The 19092-nt window shown below is 39.4% G+C and overlaps 2 protein-coding genes across 7 annotated transcripts; one reads left to right on the top strand and one right to left on the bottom strand.

Annotated features, from left to right (window-relative positions):
- Positions 1–1704: 1704 nt before the first annotated feature.
- On the top strand, positions 1705–6397 carry LOC113662354 (peptidase M20 domain-containing protein 2). The gene is made up of 8 exons (XM_027177090.2): positions 1705–1863; positions 2296–2698; positions 3285–3433; positions 3694–3836; positions 3925–4079; positions 4678–4801; positions 5588–5695; positions 5922–6397. The coding sequence occupies exons 2-8, from the start codon at positions 2297–2299 to the stop codon at positions 6059–6061; spliced, it is 1221 nt and encodes a 406-aa protein (XP_027032891.2). The 5' UTR covers positions 1705–1863; position 2296; the 3' UTR covers positions 6062–6397.
- A 795-nt stretch (positions 6398–7192) lies between these two features.
- LOC113662352 (cilia- and flagella-associated protein 57-like) lies at positions 7193–19053 on the bottom strand. Of its 6 annotated transcripts, none has more exons than XM_047818625.1 (22): positions 18918–19053; positions 18315–18414; positions 16243–16413; positions 15739–16049; positions 15342–15583; positions 15004–15181; positions 14770–14919; positions 14499–14638; positions 14174–14339; positions 13680–13790; positions 13369–13581; positions 11882–12055; positions 11641–11799; positions 11170–11325; positions 10878–10959; positions 10537–10709; positions 10070–10186; positions 9752–9907; positions 9416–9607; positions 9232–9327; positions 8933–9084; positions 7193–7905 (listed from the first exon to the last, which is right to left on the bottom strand). In XM_047818625.1, the coding sequence occupies exons 3-22, from the start codon at positions 16400–16402 to the stop codon at positions 7782–7784; spliced, it is 3252 nt and encodes a 1083-aa protein (XP_047674581.1). In that variant the 5' UTR covers positions 16403–16413; positions 18315–18414; positions 18918–19053; the 3' UTR covers positions 7193–7781. The 6 variants fall into 6 exon arrangements, with proteins under 6 accessions (XP_047674581.1, XP_047674579.1, XP_047674582.1 ...); XM_047818623.1 differs by lacking the exon at positions 18918–19053 and adding an exon at positions 17700–17722 and having other exon boundaries at positions 18315–18593; XM_047818626.1 differs by lacking the exon at positions 18918–19053 and having other exon boundaries at positions 7193–7902; positions 18315–18593.
- Between the last annotated feature and the right edge of the window lie 39 nt (positions 19054–19092).

Raw genomic sequence — 19092 nt, 5'->3', positions numbered from 1 at the left:
TCACAAGCAGTAGTTCTTCTGTAGGTAGTGATAACGTGGATGCCTTGCCGCGTGCGTCGGCTGTCGCTGCTATCCTTGAAGTGACTGGATTCTGTCAGGGGTTTACATGCTTCGATTCTCTCTTTTCGGTCTGTGACGGGTTGACTTTGCTGTTTTTAGGACATCACAATTTGTCCCTTGTCGAAGTCTCTCAGATCCTTACATTTGCCAATTTGTTCCTTATTCTAACACTGACTGACATTTGCTATATAATATATTCCGCTCCTTGACGTCGCCATTTTTATGAGATAATCAGTGTTATTCTCTACACATTCTTTTCAATATTTAATATGAAAATATGACCGACTGCCAAAAAACATATCTTTCCAGATCTGATGACGCATATCCTGGTTAATAAATTAAATGTGCAACATGTAAACATTTTGTATGTCTACATTACACCCATTTCTTTGAGAATGTATATTTGTGCTATTTATGCCCCCAGACATTCTTCATATGGGCAGTTACCCTTGCAAGATGTTTTACAGCTGTGTCCTGCGACAGTTATTTCAATGTTACATAACACCTAGCGATACAAAGGTCATGGCACGTCATTACATAAGATTTCAGTTCAGCTCCCCTGCATGCGTCTCCTGTAGTTACTGCTCCGGTTTGAACCAGTGCTGTTATCTGGCTTATTTTTGACACTAAAGGGTCAAAAATGTATGATATATACAGTATTACCAGGTTAGTGTAAGAGAAGCTGGAACACAGAAAGAAAGAAAAAATTCCAATTCCAGAGAGTATATCCGTATTTAATCATTAATAAAGAAGCCTAAAAATTCCAGAAATCTATTTTATAACATCTCACAATTAACTGTTTGAAGACTGATTTATCTGTTGTGTATCAGAGATATTATAGAAAAATATTTGTAGAAGGATGTGTAGGCGAACTCTCCAGTGTGCCATGATGATAGATAGATAGATAGATAGATAGATAGATAGATAGATAGATAGATAGATATGTAAATTTGTTATATTTTATAACATCGCACCATTAACTGTTTCAAGATTTATTAATCTATTGTGTATCAGAGATATTAGAGAGAGGTTTTAGTAGTGGCACACACTCCTGTGCCAAGTGGGTGCATGTTGGTACACACTCGTGTCAGGTTGGCACACACTCCAGTGCCAGGTTGGCACATGTTGGCACAGCTTTGTATATGAGTTCTATCAAACTATAACTTTATTTAATTGATTTATATGTCACTATAGGAGTTCATTCAAATATAACTATTTGGGGTTTGTTTTGGAGTCTCCCCACTACTACCTACAGTACAGAGACACACATGACTATGAGCCATTTCAAACTTAGATCTAAATAAACCAGCTGTAATATGAACCAAATAAAGACAAATAATCCACAATAAACGCTTGTTACAAACCATATAGCTGATCGGTGTTTCTTTATAATCCCACCTCTTTTCGTATTTACTTTTAACCCAACCGTTTTCCGTTTCGCGCGTTTTCAGCGCCTAAAAAGCGAATTTAAAGGTCCGGGGCATTTAAATTGGTTTTAAACTTTGCTTTGTTATAATAGTGATTGCGTAAACATAGGCTCGGTGTATTTACGAGTTTGACCCACCCCAGATTCGCGTAATTTGAAGCATAATCCAATAGTGACGTAGTAAAGTGAGTGTGTCATGAATGATGGCCAAAGGTCTTCTTGGCTTTTTAAGTCACCCATAGATACAGAAAGTAACGGAGACAACAAGCAGAAGTTTCTTTTGAAGGCAGACAGATTACATTTTGTCATTCAACTGATATTTTTCTCCTGGAATACGATTTATAATCCTGAGACTCCAAAGGCAAGAACAAATTCAGGTTGGTTTCTGTAGAATCTCAAGGTTGTGTTTGTAATAGTAGAAGTTTTGCTTTATTCATTTTCTCACTGCTATATTTCAGTGAAAATAGTGTTTCTAGTCGAATTGTTGACTTTCTTCTTGTTGTTTTGATATGCTACATGTGTAGACTTATTAAATATTTATATGTTAATGAACCTGATTTGCATATTAAGCTCCTCCTCTTGGATGGAAGAGGTTAAGGTTTTATTAACCAATAAAATTAGACAGTGGACATTTATATTTTATTTATTTAGATTCTATCTATCTATCTATCTATCTATCTATCTATCTATCTGTCTGTCTGTCTGTCTGTCTGTCTGTCTGTCTGTCTGTCTATCTATCTATCTATCTATCTATCTATCTATCTATCTATCTATCTATCTATCTATCTATTTATTTATTTCCTTTTCAGAATGAATGAGAAACTCCAAGCACTGAAACAGCTGGTTTGCTTTTCAATCGATGAGGCCAAGGACAAACTCCATCTGTTAGGAGACTCGATATGGCGCCACCCAGAGGTGGCATATGAGGAAAGACAAGCTCATGAAACTCTGGTCCGCTTCTTCACCCAGGAGAAAGGGTGGACAGTAGAAGCACACTACAAACTAGAAACAGCTTTTCGGGCCACATGGGGACCTGTAGGTGGAGGAGATGGTAAGGCTGTGGTTAACGTGGGGTTCCTGTGTGAGTATGATGCTCTGCCCGCTATAGGCCACGCGTGTGGACACAACCTGATAGCAGAGAGTGGAGCTGCAGCAGCCCTCGGCCTGAAGGCGGCACTAGAGAGCAAGGAGGCGTGGCCTGTGTCAATCAAGGTGTGCCAATTAAGTCCTAAGTATTTATTTTTTTAAATTCAAACAACACTTGGAATTCAATCGCAAAGTTAGATTTGTCTAAATGATAATAATGGGTATCACTTTACAGACCATCTCTATTGTCTGAAAGTAAAACATTAAGCTTGCTAAAATATTCAGTAGGGGGGCGCGGTGGCTTAGTGGTTAGCATGTTTGCCTCACACCTCCAGGGTTGGGGGTTTCCGCCTTGTGTGTGGAGTTTGCATGTTCTCCCCGTGCCTCAGGGGTTTCCTCCGGGTACTCTGGTTTCCTCCCCCAGTCCAAAGACATGCATGGTAGGTTGATTGGCATCTCTGGGAAATTGTCCGTAGTGTGTGATTACGTGAGTGAATGAGAGTGTGTGTGTGTGTGTGTGTGTGTGTGTGTGCCCTACGATGGGTTGGCACTCTGTCCAGGGTGTATCCTGCCTTGATGCCTGATGATTCCTGAGATAGGCACAGGCTCCCCGTGACCCGAGTAGTTCGGATAAAGCGGTAGAATATGAATGAATGAATGAATGTCAGATGTCTAGCTTAAACGGTGCCTGGTGATTTGCTTTAATTACTAGGTAACTGTGTTGGGGACTCCAGCAGAAGAGGCTGAAGGTGGGAAGGTGGACTTGCTCCGAGAAGGAGTCTTTGAGGATCTGGATGTGGTGTTTATGGCTCATCCTTCACAGGAGGACGCGACCTACATCCCAGATGTGGCAGAACACGAGTAAATTAATATTATTGTACACATTAATCCCAAATAATTCTACAGTTTGAAAGAATTGTTTATAATTCATTTTCTCCTTTCAGAAAAAAATTGTTTAATGTATGTAGATCATACATAAAATCATAAAATGTCTAAGGCTGATGAAGAACACGTTTCTGATCACTCAGCTATGACTGTGGTTAAAGGCAGAAATTATTGTATTATATATCGTATATCATATGACTTGGCTGTATCTTATTTTGTTGCATATTCTCCTGCAGCCTTGTAGTGAAGTACCATGGACGTGCATCACATGCATCATCTTATCCCTGGGAAGGGGTAAACGCACTAGACGCGGCCGTCATGGCCTACACTAACATATCTGTACTCCGCCAGCAGCTCAGACCTGACTGGAGGGTCCATGGTGAGTCCTCAGCCTGTTAACCATGGTGAAGCAGGTCAAAAATTGTATTAAAAACAATGTGAGGTTTAGTTATGGGTGTCTTGATCAGGTATAATAAGGCATGGAGGTGTGAAACCCAACATCATCCCTGACTACAGTGAGCTGGAGTATTACTTACGCACCCCTTCACACCGAGACCTGCCCATCATTCAAGCCAAAGCCGAGACCTGTTTTCAAGCTGCTGCTCTGGCCACAGGATGTAAGGTTAGTGGAGCTCAAATGTTGAAACTTCTATAGTATGTGAGGAGCAAAACAAAACCTTGTGTGCTGTTATGGGAAAATAATCAATGTTGTTACCAACCTGAAATTGCTTGTTTTCCTATAAAGCAAAAAAATGCCCTAAAGCATTATGGCAGAAACGCTTGGAACAACATATCTATAATATTATTGTGTAATTTTCATTGCAAATACCAAATGGCTTGTTATATGTAAAGTAAACTGACAACGTCGTGCGTCAGCGTGCACGTGATTCAAACATCCCAAGAAACCAGAAGTATCAGTACTTAGGAGAAGGTTTTGCAGTCAGGGGATTGAGGTCAGCGATGTTAAAATATGTTTAAAAGCTCTTACTATAAAAACAATACCTTATTAGACATACATTAAGATAAACCTGTGATTAACTTTGCAGTCATAATTTGTACTGTCAGAAAACAAACCAACGCCTTCTGACCAATCAGATCTAACAACAATTTTCAAAGATGTCTTTAGGTAAACATCTCAAGTCAGATTGATCATAATTGTAGTAATATGCTGTTTAAAAGCCATCAATAGAGAAACTAAACCAATGTTTTGTTTCTTACAGGTTGAGCTTATTTTTGCCAGGAACAAGTTTTATGAAATCCTAAGGAACCGCACTTTGGAAAGCCTGTATGAGGAGAATGGGAAATCTCTTGGCATGAAGTTTATTACGGTTGAGACTTCTTCTGGTAAAGAAAGCTAGCATGCTATAGTAACTTGTGAAAATGTGTGGCGATAAACCAAACAACCATACATCTAAAGAAAAGGAATTAAACATCAGTAAGATAAGGAAAGGCAAGGGAACTTAAAGGCAAATTCAACATTATACAGTATAATTATAATAATAACAAACAAGTGTGCGTGAGGGGGCACGGTGGATTAGTGGTTAGCTCGTTCGCCTCACACCTCCAGGGTTGGGGGTTCGATTCCCGCCTCTGCCTTGTGTGTGTGGAGTTTGCATGTTCTCCACGTGCCTCGGAGGTTTCCTCCGGGTAATCCGGTTTCCTCCCCCGGTCCAAAGACATGTATGGTAGGTTGATTGGCATCTCTGGAAAATTGTCCGTAGTGTGTGAGTGTGTGAGTGAATGAGAGTGTGTGTGTGCCCTGCAATGGGTTGGCACTACGTCCAGGGTGTATCCTGCCTTGATGCCCGATGATGCCTGAGATAGGCACAGGCTCCCCGTGACCCGAGGTATAAGCGGTAGAAAATGAATGAATGAATGAATGAAAGTGTGTCTTTTCCCTTTCAACCCTTTTACCTCCTACATCTTAATCACTTCTTGAACCTCATTTATAGCATCCTTTTTTCTGCTTAACCCGCGCCAATTAACATCACCATCCTCACTGGTCAACCGCCAGCATTGACACCGTTATCAAAGTAAAATGTTAAGCTAAAATGCGAGCACTGAACTGTATACTGGGTTAGTAGGAAAGCTGAAGCTTACTTTTTGTGATTTGAATCCTATCCACATCAGGCTCTACAGATTTCGGGAATGTGACTCATGCTGTTCCAGGGATTCACCCTTATTTCTACATTGGCTCTGAGGCACTGAATCACACCACAGAATATACAGCTGCCTCTGGTGAGAATGAGGAACAGTTTTCATTATTGTATGACCGAAAGTGGAGGTGGATTTAACATTTATATAATGATGATGTCATTCATCCAACTGGTTTCATTAGTCATCCAAATGTTGATTTTCTTGTTAGTGTCCTTAGGTTCATGACTACTGGAAACGCCTGGATGAGAAACATGTTTCTTTAGGCTTATCCACTTAAGGTTTATGGCTAACTTGTCTTTGTTTGCAGGTTCAGACGAAGCTCAGTTTTACACACTCCGTACTGCCAAAGCTTTGGCCATGACAGCATTGGATGTGATCTTCAGCCCCGGAGTGCTAGACAACGTGAAACGGGAGTTTAAAGAAGCCAAACTCAGAGAGGAGAGATGACTGCGATCGCAAGAGGTGAAACATGGGCACGTAGAGACTAACAAGACAAATGAAACAGCCATAAAAGACGAATACTTTACAACTCTGTTTTATTCTTCAGTATCCTCGTTTCTTGGTCTCTGTCTTGTAGCATGTGAACTGAACAACCATCAATACAGTGGATTATACAGTGCTGTGAAAAAAGTATTTGTGCCCTGCTGATTTTTATTTAGTATTTTTGCATATTTAAAATCACGCAATGAAATGAAATAATTTAAAATCTGTATTTTGCATTTACTTGAGTTTTCCTTTGTGTAATTTTGAAATTTGGTTGATCTGAATCGTTTAAGTGAAAAATATGCAAAAAAAAAAAAAAAATCTCTCACAGCAATTTACTGTAGGTAACATAAAAAAAAATTATTTGTTTGTGCGTTTGTTTTTCCCTAGACCAGTTTAAATTGCTAGAATATTTTGAGCGAATTTTCCCTCAATCTAAAAATGTGCACCAATCACGATTATATATATATATATATATATATATATATATATATATATATATATTTAATAAAGGATGTTGTATAGAGAAGAAATTTATCCCTCTGGAATCAGCTATATTATGTAACGATCCATGATGAGGGATGTGGTAGCCTAGTGGTTCATTTTGCTGGACTAATGATTGGAAGGTTGTGATTTCAAATCCACCAAGCAGCCACTGCTGGACCCCTGTGCAAGGCCTTTAAACCTCAGTTATTTTCTGACATCTGGTTTCTGAACGGGGGGGGGGGCACGGTAGCTTAGTGGTTAGTACGCTTGCCTCACACCTCCAGGGTTGGGGGTTTGATTCTCGTCTCCACCTTGTGTGTGTGGAGTTTGCATGTTCTCCCCGTGCCTCGGGGGTTTCCTCCGGGTACTCCGGTTTCCTCCCCCGGTCCAAAGACATGCATGGTAGGTTGTTTGGCATCTCTGGAAAATTGTCCGTAGTGTGTGATTGCGTGAGTGAATGAGAGTGTGTGTGTGCCCTGTGATGGATTGGCACTCTGTCCAGGGTGTATCCTGCCTTGATGCCCGATGACGCCTGAGATAGGCACAGGCTCCCCGTGACCCGAGGTAGTTCGGATAAGTGGTAGAAAATGAATGAATGGTTTCTGAATGTCAAGTCAAGTAGCTTTTATTGTCATTTCAACCATATATAGCTGATGTAGCACACAGTGAAATGACATGACATTTCTCCAGGACCGTGATGCTACAAAAAACAACATAAAATTACATAAAACAATGCAGAGCTATGGACTTAAGTCCTAGCGACATAAAGTGCAACATGTGCAACCTGTGTGAGACAAGGGCAGGGCAAACAGGCAATACAAATCACTACATGACAAAGTACACAAGTATATTGTTCATATGTAGTAGCAGCAGTTAAATGAGGTATTAAAATGTTGTGATTTATACAGTCCAGTGTAGTTCACAGGATGTTTTTTGGTGTAGTTCAGTTCTGTTGGTTCCGAAGCCTGATGGCTTGGGGATAGAAACTATTGCACAACAAAAAAATCTTCCATTTTGTCATGAAGGTTCATCTCAAAGGTGTGCAGTGAAGTTGAGGTTAGGGATCTAAACAGTAAAGGCTCCTGAAGTTCTACTCCGACACTGAAAAGCCATGTCTTCATGGAGCTCGTGTTGAACACAGAGGCACCGATCCTGCCTTCGATAGAGAGATTTTTGACTTTGACCTTTGATTCTGACGTCATCCTGCACCTTCACCTCTACCCAGAATATTCTTACGGTCTAGATTTCTGCGTGTCGGAGCTTGACCGACCCAACGGACTCTTGAAGAGCTTCCTTTAGTGACTCCTCTGGGGGCATCGCTGCTAAAATAAAAATAAAGAACATACATAAAGAATTTACAACACTACTGTACTGTACAACATAATACAGCTCCACATGCTAAATGACATTTCTACAAAATCATTTTTGTCACAATGATAAAAAGTGTACAACAGGTATTTGTATCTCTTCAAATCGTAACTTAGAGCCTATACTCGCCATGTGTAAAGTCTTTTGTAAAAAATCTGGGGGTGATCTTTGATTCTGAACTCAATTTTGAGAAGCAAATTAGCTCTGTTGTTAAGAACAGTTTCCATCAACTACGAATTGTTTCTAAACTGAAACCAATGGTAACTTTTCAGGATCTAGAAAAGGTTATACATGCATTTATATCATCTCGATTGGATTACTGTAATTCTCTTTATATTGGTCTCCCCCGTTCCACTCTAAGTCGGCTACAGTTAGTTTAAATGCAGCTGCCAGGTTATTTCTGGAAAGAAAAAGTATGATCACATTAATCCAGTGTTAGCTTCCCTACATTGGCTCCGAGTTTTATTTTAGGATACAGTTTAAACTACTTTTAACTGTTTTTAAAGCTGCCTAAGCGGTAGAAAATGAATGAATGAATGTTTTTAAAGCTCTGAAAGGTCAAGCACCAATTTACATTTCTGAAATTATTGACCCTTATTCAGCACCCAGATCTCTCAGGTCCAAGAATCAAGCTCTTCTTCAGGTTCCTCGATCACGGTTGATATCTAAAGGGGACAGAGCTTTTGCAACAGTTGTGCCCACTCTCTGGAACCAGCTTCCTCTCAGTATAAAGAATGCGTCTTCTGTTGGGGTTTTTAAAAAACAGCTAAAAACCCATCTGTACCGTCAGGCCTTTCCTGTTGAGTGTTAATTTGTCTTTCTTTTTTTTAACTTCCATATATTTTACCTGTTTAAATGTGTTCTTTTTTTTTATTGACTGTGTTTTGATTGTTTGTTATGTCTCTGTACAGCACTTTGGTCAGCTAGGGCTGAATTTAAATGTGCTTTAGAAATAAACTTACTTATTATTTTGTTCCTTACCTTGACAAGTTTTGGACGTTTTGGGTTTTAAGGACATACAATTTCTGGAGTCTTATGAAGTGATCTTTCAGCATCTTCGGCTGATCGAGGAAGTTGGAGCCTCTTTGGATGTCGGCCTTCATCTTTTCCACCAGAGTATTCATGCGTCTGACCTGAAGAAACAAAGATATTCCATACGGTGTCACTGATGTTCAGCTGTAATACATGCTGAATGAAATCAGAACTGTTCCTTAGGTAACTTGGAATTAATATACTTAGTTTGCATCTTCTACAATTGCCCATTGTACATCGAAACAAACCCTGATCAGCTCTTCATCATTTAATGTCAGCCTCTTCTTCAGGTCCTCGATGATCTCCTTGTTCATTGTGTTGTTCCTCATCGCCTCAGCCTTGAGCTAAAATAAAAACGTCCTCGAATGAGCTAGTCGATAAATAATATTAATATAAAAATATATATATATATAAATATGTTAAATTCCTCACCTCTTTGATGAGTATTTTGTTCTCGTCGATCTTCTGCTGCATTTGCTTGACGTCTTTTGATAGGTCAAGTTTCTTCAGATTATCTCGTTCATGTCTCATCTGAGCCAGGCGTTTTTGCAGTGTAAAATAGTCAATGCCTTGTCCTTTGTTGAACTTCTCAAGCTTTGCCAGCAATGTTAAGATATGGTTTTTCTGCAGAGACAAAACAAATCCCCTTCTTATTTACAGCATGACTGCAATCGGTGACTTTTTTTTTTTTTTTAATTAAAAGAGCCATGTTCTTGCATCATCGATGATGTTTACCAAAAACACTTGTAGCCTTAGCATGAATCTCACCTGTTCACCGATAGTCTTAATTTGTGCCTCCTTTTCCATCGTCAGATCCTTGATTTTCTTTGCCACGAACTGCATTCTCTTCAGCTCCTCCTTTAGCTTATGGATGGTCGCGTCTCGATTCCGCAACTCCATTTTTAAGTCATCGAACCTCTTCACCTTATAGCAACACACATTTGCAGGTGTTAATTATACTGAGAGCGTGTGTCACATCGCACCATGATCGAAAACAGTGGTGTTAACGTGTACAACAGATTATTGTATGGTAATTATTTTCATATTGCTGCATATCTAAATATGAACATATCTCCAATCGCACACCTGCTGCTGTGCAAGATCCAACTCATTTTCTAATTCTCTAGCCACCTCCAACGGGTCAATTCCTTTGAGCACTGAACATTTTATCAACTTCTGAGTCTCTCCGAACTTGGCCTGTTGCTGTAGAGTGAAAGAATGAGAAAATGATCGTAATGATTGTCCAGTTGTACTGATCCCAAAGCTTATCCTTATTTCCCATATAATGGATTTTATTAAGAAAAAAAAATACCCCATGCTTTTATAACGTACATCAGAGTCTTTAGGCGAGAACAATAATTTATTAAAAAGCAAATTTTTAAATATTTTGTTAATTTGTTTCGGGGCCTTAGCTTCTCTTAGTGTAGGCACCCTATCTAGGGCACTACAAGTAAACAAACAATGAATGAAAAAATATGGCACAGATTACACTGGCTATAGTAATGATCAGGGGCGTAGTCTGGATCAGAGCAAGATCAGTATGACTTCCTTACCTCCAGCAGTTCGTCCTGATGGGACCGTTTCATCTTTCTCATGGCGCTGTTATGGCATTCCTCCTGCTGGCTAAGTTTCTTTTCATAGTTCGCCTTCAGAGTGTCAGTTAATCTCTGCTGCATCTTCCAGTGACTTTCATTTTCCGCACACAGCTTTTTTTCGTATTTTCGTTCTGAGTGACAAAATGTGACATGCTTTTACAACTGTGTACTATTCTAGTGCATTAGCCATTGTGGTGTAGAGCAAGGACTAATTCAACAAAACTCATTTTCATGGCTCTTTAGAAACTCAAACTCTGTGTTAAAAGAGTAAACCCATGCACAATAGTGAGCGTATTTACTTTCATCCTCCAGCTCTTTGGCGTGTTTCACCGTTATCTCGGCCAGCAAGGCCTTCTGCCTCTCGATCTCAGCAGTCAGCGCCTACAGTGAGAATTATACAGTATTTATTGGATTGTTTATCACAAGCTATTATTCCTTTGTACTCATCTAATGCCTGTTATTTAAGGATACGTTACTATAAAACGGGTAACCGACTAAATTAAATCTTCATGTCAAATTTCATTCTATTGGTCTAGTCTCATTTATGAGGCCTCGCAGCTAAATTATCAGTCTGAAAGCTCGAGTTCTTACCTCGTTTTTGGCCTTCATTTCCTCAAACTGCCGGAGGTAATTCCGCTCGATCGCATTAAGCTTATGTGTGTAGGTCCTGTCCTTCATATCCTGCATCTGCTCCTGCTCAAACTTTATCCATGCTAGCTGGTGATTAGCCTCTTCTAAATTCTTTTCCTAGATTTTGATCACAGAAATATGTCAGAGACATACGTCCAAGTCATGGACATCAAAGCAAAGGCTCAGGATGACACTTGGACCATTTTATCCTTCAACTGTGTCACTATAAAATGTTTTAATGTTTACTTTTCAGTATAGCAAGGACAGTAGCACTGTACTTTACAGCTGCAAGGCAAATTATAAAAATATCTGTTAATGAACTCTGTCATACACGGCATGGTTTATATAGAAACCTTTCACAACCATTGCACCAGTGTGAAGCATCGTTCCATCACTTTCAACAGTAGAACAGCTCACACTCTTCATATTTACCTTTTCCTCCAGATAGGACTTGCCACAAAGGACCACCCCGGTGTACTTTAATCCTTTTATACACAAGTTGCGTCCAAGATCGTCAGTGACTCTCCAGATGAGGAGGGAGCCATCCTCTGAGGCCGTCAAAAGAAAACGATCACCAGGTGTTATGACCATCTGCATACGCGACGAAAGAAATAAAGTAAATTTGGACAGGTTGGAAAAGTTCATTGAAAGCAGCAACAGAACATCCACATACCTTGGTGATGGAACTTGAATGGGCCTGATACTCTGTCCATTGTTCCTCCTCTTGTAACGGGTACTGCATGACCCTGACAGAACCAGTAGCGGTTCCGACAAAGACCGCTTTGCCGGAACTAGGCATGCAGATGGCTGTGTAATTAACACCGTCTGAGGCCAGTTCCATTAGGATCTAAATGAATACAAAAACAAATAAAATATATTTGTTGTATTGTCTATAGATATATTGTGGGGAAGAATATACCATGTTTTCAGGATAACAGTGTTAAAATCAAGAAATTTCTATTTGGCCAGTTGGCTATACCATAGTGTTTATGTAGCTTGTTAAAATTTTTGTTTATCTGTATCACTTTATACAAATCTCCAAATCAGCTAGAGGGTATAAGACGACATCTTTTAGTACAGATACAAATACTGTCAGAAAACAGGGGTGTCTTCACAGATAAAAAGTGAGGATTATTAGGAAAACAATAACAAGGAGCTAGAAACACTAGGAAACTGGAAACACAGGAACACAAACACAACCAACAAGAGACAAGGACTCGGCAAAAAAACAGACACAACTGGTATAAATACGGGTGACGATCATTGAAACATAAGGAACATGTGTTCAGAGGCTGGAATGGATAAGGAAAGGGTGGGTTTAGCACATGTGATACAAAAAAAAAAAAAACTAGATTTGTAAAGTACGTCGCGACAAACTTTGATGTTGGCTTTGACGATGCAAGTATTCGCAAAGGCCGGTGCTTTTTGGAGGCGAGTGGACATAAGGGTCAGTGATACTTTTGGAAGCAAGTAGACAGAAAGCTAGGGGGCCAAAACATTTGGAGGTAAGTGGAGATGAGCATGTGACATCATCCGAACACTCTTGAGGACGTTCCCCACTTTGGGCTGAGTGTTTTGATATGTCACATGTCCATGTTGTGCAAATTTCTTATTTTCACGTGACATCATCAGAACACGTGTGAGGAAGTTCCCCTCATTGTTCTGAGTGTTTTTATATGTCCATGTCCAAAGTTTTTTGATTTTGCATGTTTTGGGGGCGGGGCTGTGGGACAACGGAAAGGCCAGTTGGTACAACAATTTAAGTTATAAACCTTCAAAGTTTATAATGGGAGTCTATTGGAAAAAAGGCCACTTTGAGACCTGGTACCGGAAGGACCGGTACTCGGATCGCTTAGAAAAGTCATAGCAACAAACTTCAGACCAGGGTCTACAACATATGGTTCATGTGGCTCGAAAGCCCTAGGAGGAGTAACTCTTGATACATTTTTGTCTAAGCCTAAATAGGTAAACAGAATGTTGGCTTCTACAAAGCAAACATAAAGGCACATGACACAAAAACTGCCAGAATGTCCCCCTAGTGTCCAGGTTGGGAATATTCCCATCCATTCCTGACGAATACAACACATGCATCACATGTTTTTACACAATATGTGGCTTAAGAAGTTGAAAAACTATGTTATGATCATTTTTTGGACTTGCCTGTTGATTGTGAAACTCCTTCAGTTTGAAATCACTGCCGACAGCGAGGACGTTCCCACTGGCGGATGAGAACATCACATCTCTGTAGATACAGGTTTCCTGGACGGTGTAAGACTCACATACGCCAGTCAGAACGTTCCACACACATATGGCTCCGTCCATGCCACACGACAGGAGACGGCTGTCATCTTCGTTCCATTTCACAGACAGTACCTGAAGGGTTCGTACAGGAAATCGATATGAATCAAATACATTTGATATCGATTTTGTTGAAAATTTGTTTCAGAGAACTGGATTCAGCGACGACTGACCTCCTTACGGTGACCCCTAAGCTCCACTTTTTTCTGTGTTCTCACATTATAAATGAGAATCACTTTGATGCTGACGGCAGCGAACGTATTGCCATCGTGGCTGAACACACACTGTGGACATACACACACTTTATTTTATTTATTAATTTTACATCTTATGTACAATTAAAAAAAATCATTTATGCACTTTTATTTTATTTAAAAAGTAAAACTACTTAATTTATATTTAAAGAATTATATATATAAAAAAAAACAATAAAATAAATTTAAATTTATAAATAAAATAAATTTATTGTGTTTTCTAATTTTTTTTCTAATAAATGTCTCAAGTTCAATACAATTTGAAGTGATCTCATAATGCAGGAATTGTTGGGCTGTAAAAGGTTATTTCAGGATTTTAAAGTTTTGCTAGCTGGAATTTCAAACCCTTATGTCCCGTATCTCAGAACAGCTCTTTACCATATAATCCTAATGTCATGTCAATGGGGACTTACCTGTGTACAGGAGCCTGTGGGGAACTCCTTCACAGTTTGGAATTTGTCCACTAACAGGCTCATGAGGCAGAGCCTATCGGAGAAGCCGACTAGGATGGAGAAGCCATGCGGGTCCAACGCCATGCAGTGTGGCTCTTGAGGAAACCTTTTATACAGTTCCAGAGACCTGCAAAGAAAAAAACAAAACAAATCATGACGAGTCAATAGTCAAAGTACCATTACATTATATGTTAGCTGCGATGAAGATCATTTTTGTGTTGTGTTAAGTGACACTGACTTTGAAAAAGGTGATATGTGAATAAAAAAAAACATCAGGAGCTCTTACTTGGTCTCGAAGTTCCAGATGCACACAGATTTGTCCTTTGAGCAGGTGGCAACGAACGGTCTGGACACGCAGACTGACAGATCAGTGATGCTCCCAGTGTGAAGAGAGTGAAACAGGAACTTAAAGTTGACCTCATCAATCTGGACAAAGAAGCGACGGTGAAGCAAATGTCAGATCTTTTTTAGGGTGTCAGTTTTATACTAGTATACCATGGTGTAAATTTGGCAGGTTTATTACTGTGTACTCATTAAACGCACTGTTGCTCTGTTACCTGGCTGACCTCATTTAATTCGAGGTTGGCATGGTAGATTTGGCCTTTGTCTGTGGTAACGGCCAGATTATCCTCCTCTGGACTCATGCATATGGAAGTGATCTCCTGCTGCTCGGCCTGACTTTGCTGAAGGCACGGCTCCTGAGGAATCTGCAGATCAAAGAAATACAGTTAAGAATCTGAACTATAAACTTAATATAATTTCTGCTAAATGTTAATTATGAAAGCACTCACTCTTATTTCCATGGTCTTCCTGTAGCTGTTCTTCTCCAGCATTTTCTCATAGAGGAAAATTAGTCCCGGTCCAACAGAACACACAAAGCCTCTAGAGTACCGGGTGATGGCGGTAATATGCGGGAATATGGAAGCCATTGCATCAGTGTCCGTATTCTCCATTTGTCTGTGGAGAGTGCTAACGTGGGACACAGAGAATTGGAAAAAATCTCTTACATTTTATTGTGTTTTGCTGTAAATACTATAGGCTAATACACGCATTACAAAGTTATAACAGATCATAATAACAAGCCAATAAGTGGTGGAGTGGTTCCTATTGTCTCTCTCTTTATTGCTACCTCTCGTACGGCCTCCCCAACTCGTGCTTGCGTCCGGACTTCACCTTCAGTAGTAGCAGTTTTCCAGTATCTGTTCCTGCGACAATGCAGTCTCCAGACATCCATGTGTGGCACAGGATGATGTCAGGTTGTGTGTTAAGCACTATGGACTGATTCAGGTTGCCATGCTCCAGTTTAAAGGTCTTGAAAACTCCTTTTCCATTCACACAGACCTGTGTGTTGTCAATGGGGTTAAAGCTGACCTATCATTGAGAAACAGGAACACTCAGTATGCAGACTTTCAGTTGTGAAACTGTTATTGTACTCAATACACCAAAAAGGAGCCATTGAGAAATGTTTTAAGTGTTAGAAATCTGCATGCCTTAACCGGACAGCTACAGACATTTAGAATTTTTACCTGATTGACACTGCTGATCCTCGTGATTTTCTCATGGGCATTGACCTTATTCTTATCCCATTCCCAGTAAAACAGGGTCCAATCTGGTCCTTCAGTCTGTCCCAGCAGGTATTTGGAGTCAGAAGAAAAAGCCATACAGACAAAGTTCCCCACACTGATCTTACCACCCGTCAGAACCTGTCTCTTGGTGCACTCTTGGTTTTGAAGGTCATAGATGATGATCCTGCCCTGTTTGCCACGCTCCGATACAGCCAGGTAGTGCCGGTTGGGACTCATAGCCAGTGCCTGGATGCCTTCACTTTCCTTTGCAACTGTTAGGTAACGTTCAAGTGTTAGAAATACAGCTGGCATGTATTTACAATTTAATATTTAAAAGGTCCTGACTTAACGAAATTAAGAACCTATACGATTATTATAAGCATTACAGTACAATCAATGTACTTATGTGTAGTATCTTACCATACAAGTGTTCATACCAAAACTGAAGCTCTTTAGAAAGCTTACCTGGAATGAATGTGCTACATTTGTGAAAGAGATTGTATCGCACACAGTATTTTCCACTGGGGAAAATGATGATATGGTCCTCCAAGAAGTGCAAGTTGTCATTCACTTCCCGGCACAAACCAAAAATGTGGTGAGGATCCAGTTGAAATTTTTTAGCCATTGATACGCGGTCTGAAATGAGAAACGGAAGCATTAGCTGTTTGTCAGATCATCAGGCTTGCAAAACCTTGGGTAGATTCAGGGACCTGCATGGCACATGGTTATAAACAGAGGCAAGTGGTTGATGGCCTTATTTCTAGGATTAGTAGGCAAGTACTTTCCATTGTGCCCCCGTTTATGAGAAAATCTTTTTGTGGCAGAGCGATAACTTTAGTCGCTGCTTGGTGGGCACTGTTTTTGTACAAGACAAGACTTCAGGGCTATGCTCAGGATCATATGCAGGTTAACACAATAACCTGTGTCCAAAACATGTCTCATGAATATGGCCTTTTATGGCACTTATTGTCCAGAGAACTAGACAAGAAAGCCTAAGAACACTTTGACCAAATTATTGCGTTATCGTGTATCATATATCAGCTTTACAGTATTTAATCTCATTTGTGCTTTAAAATAATAATAATAATCAAGCTAAATCTCTCATGAATGCTAACAGACTCAAGTAGCTTCCACGTTCGCTTCCACTCACGTGGGCGTGGCTTAGAAAGATGGAGAAAAAAAACGGTTTCATTTTTTTCCTCTCGAGCGCGTCAAAGGTCAACAAAATTACTAACGATTAAGTTGAATTTGCTTAAAAACAGGTTAATTTACCTGTATAACACGAGAGAAATGGTATCTTTGTAGTCGTCGTGTTCAAAATAACGATAGTATGTTATTATAACATACGATATTATGTTATTGTATGTTATTCTGTTCTGTCTAGGTTCTGATTCTTTAAGCAATAAGAGTTCGATAGCGATGTGTCACTCACAAGCGAGTCGACTCTTTTCGACTCTTGACGAAATTGTTGTTTTCTAATAAATATGCAACAATAATAATTTTTCTTTCATGCCTACATTTGTTACAGAAATAAGGGCACCACGAATCGTTAATATATTCGTTACGGTTTAGTTACACGGCACTTGCTTAACGAGTCGACTCTTTTCGACTCTTGACGAAATTGTTGTTTTCTAATAAATACGCAACAATAATAAGTTTTCTTTCATGCCTACATCTGTTACAGAAATATTTGCACCAAAAATGACCAGTGTCCATCTTATTTTGCAGTAGCTTGTTCGGTAGCTAAATGAACTTTTCTAATACAGTAAACTTGTTCACTTTGATTGAGTCTTTGGAGAAGGGAATAAACAGAACTGTAAACAATTCATTTGATTCTAAAACTTGTTTTGCATAAAGGGATATTAATATTATATTTAAGAATTTCAGGGCTTGATTTGTCAGATAATTTCTCATCACCTCACCATTTCATTCCACCCCACATGTGCTGGAACAAAGAAAAAGCAGAATTTAGCACCTACATTTTTTAAATCTGTAAACAAACTTAATAATGCAGAAAATGAGTCTGAGCAGATCGACATGCTCAGTGGTGATAAATAAAGCATTGGGTAGAATTTGTGCTCTAGGTACTGACTGAGAACTTCTACCTTTCTGATATTACTACTTTTTTTTTTATTATAATGAATTATCAACATACAATAATAACACTTGTAAATGTATGTCGTAGGGAATAACCATGGGGGAATAGTTCATCCCATCACTCTAGGGCTAATGACAATACTAGAAAGAACTGGGCTATCCATTAAAGGTTTCTCATGTAGACTCAATCATTTCACAATATTCTCAGCAGCTGATGCTTGGTACTCCAATCTAATCCAAATACAAACGTTAATATAGTGATAACTTTTTATATTTGAGTTATTTTCTGTAAAATGTTTTCATAGTCTTATACATCGGACACTTGCTCCAAATAATGCTTTCTTCCTGATGGTAGAGTTGGTTCTCTTTTGTGAGAAGCAGTGTGTTTGTTAGAGAAAGCCTGTCTTCATTTATCAACCTTTTTTTTTTTTTTTTTTTACCTTCTTCATACTCTTAACTTCTGCATACGATACTTTTGTCCGTCTTTGTGGAAAAGCACCATCATCTGCAAATAGAGATGCCATGACCCCTTGTACCAACCTGGAGGAACAAATCATTAATTATGACACTAAAAAGGATCAGACTATATGGACTACTTTGGGAAATACTGTTTTCTATGTTTAAGTATGTAGATACTTATATTTCTGTCAAAAAAAAGAGCTATGTATGCATTTACATATATTCCCTCCTTTACCCGTCTTATTCAATTTGATTCCCTCCTTCTTTCCACAGCATAATATATGCTTTCTCTAATCAAAGAACAGGCCTAGCAATATTTTTTACAGACCCGTAATTTCTTATTACTTTAGCATCAGTTTCCCTGAAGAAAAGTACTGAAAACAATCTATACAAAAAAAACAAACAAAAAAAACCACAGAAATCCAGACAGTAAAGCGATCCTGCTGCGCCAGAGTTCATCAGGCGTTCTACATTTGCATTAAAAAGATTTAGAACACCAGATGATCGCCAGGGACGTGTCAAATACTCAGATATCCTCTGGTGTGTGCAGACATGCTGACACTTCTGTTCTGGAACCTACTCACCGAATGCCATTTCGGTCAATCCTTGTGTTTCCTGGTCAAGATGCCAGGGCAGGGGGAATTAGTTCTGTGACAGGTTTGGAAAGGTGCGTGTTTGGAGAGTTTGGAGACTGAGCTATCTGGAATTACTTTGTTGGAGGTTATCCATTTTTTTGACACCATCCCTGGCTGTCAGAAA

This window comes from Tachysurus fulvidraco, chromosome 9, assembly GCF_022655615.1.
Source record: "Tachysurus fulvidraco isolate hzauxx_2018 chromosome 9, HZAU_PFXX_2.0, whole genome shotgun sequence".
NCBI classification, from domain to species: Eukaryota; Metazoa; Chordata; class Actinopteri; order Siluriformes; family Bagridae; genus Tachysurus; species Tachysurus fulvidraco.
This window is presented reverse-complemented; position numbering and strand designations above follow the sequence as displayed.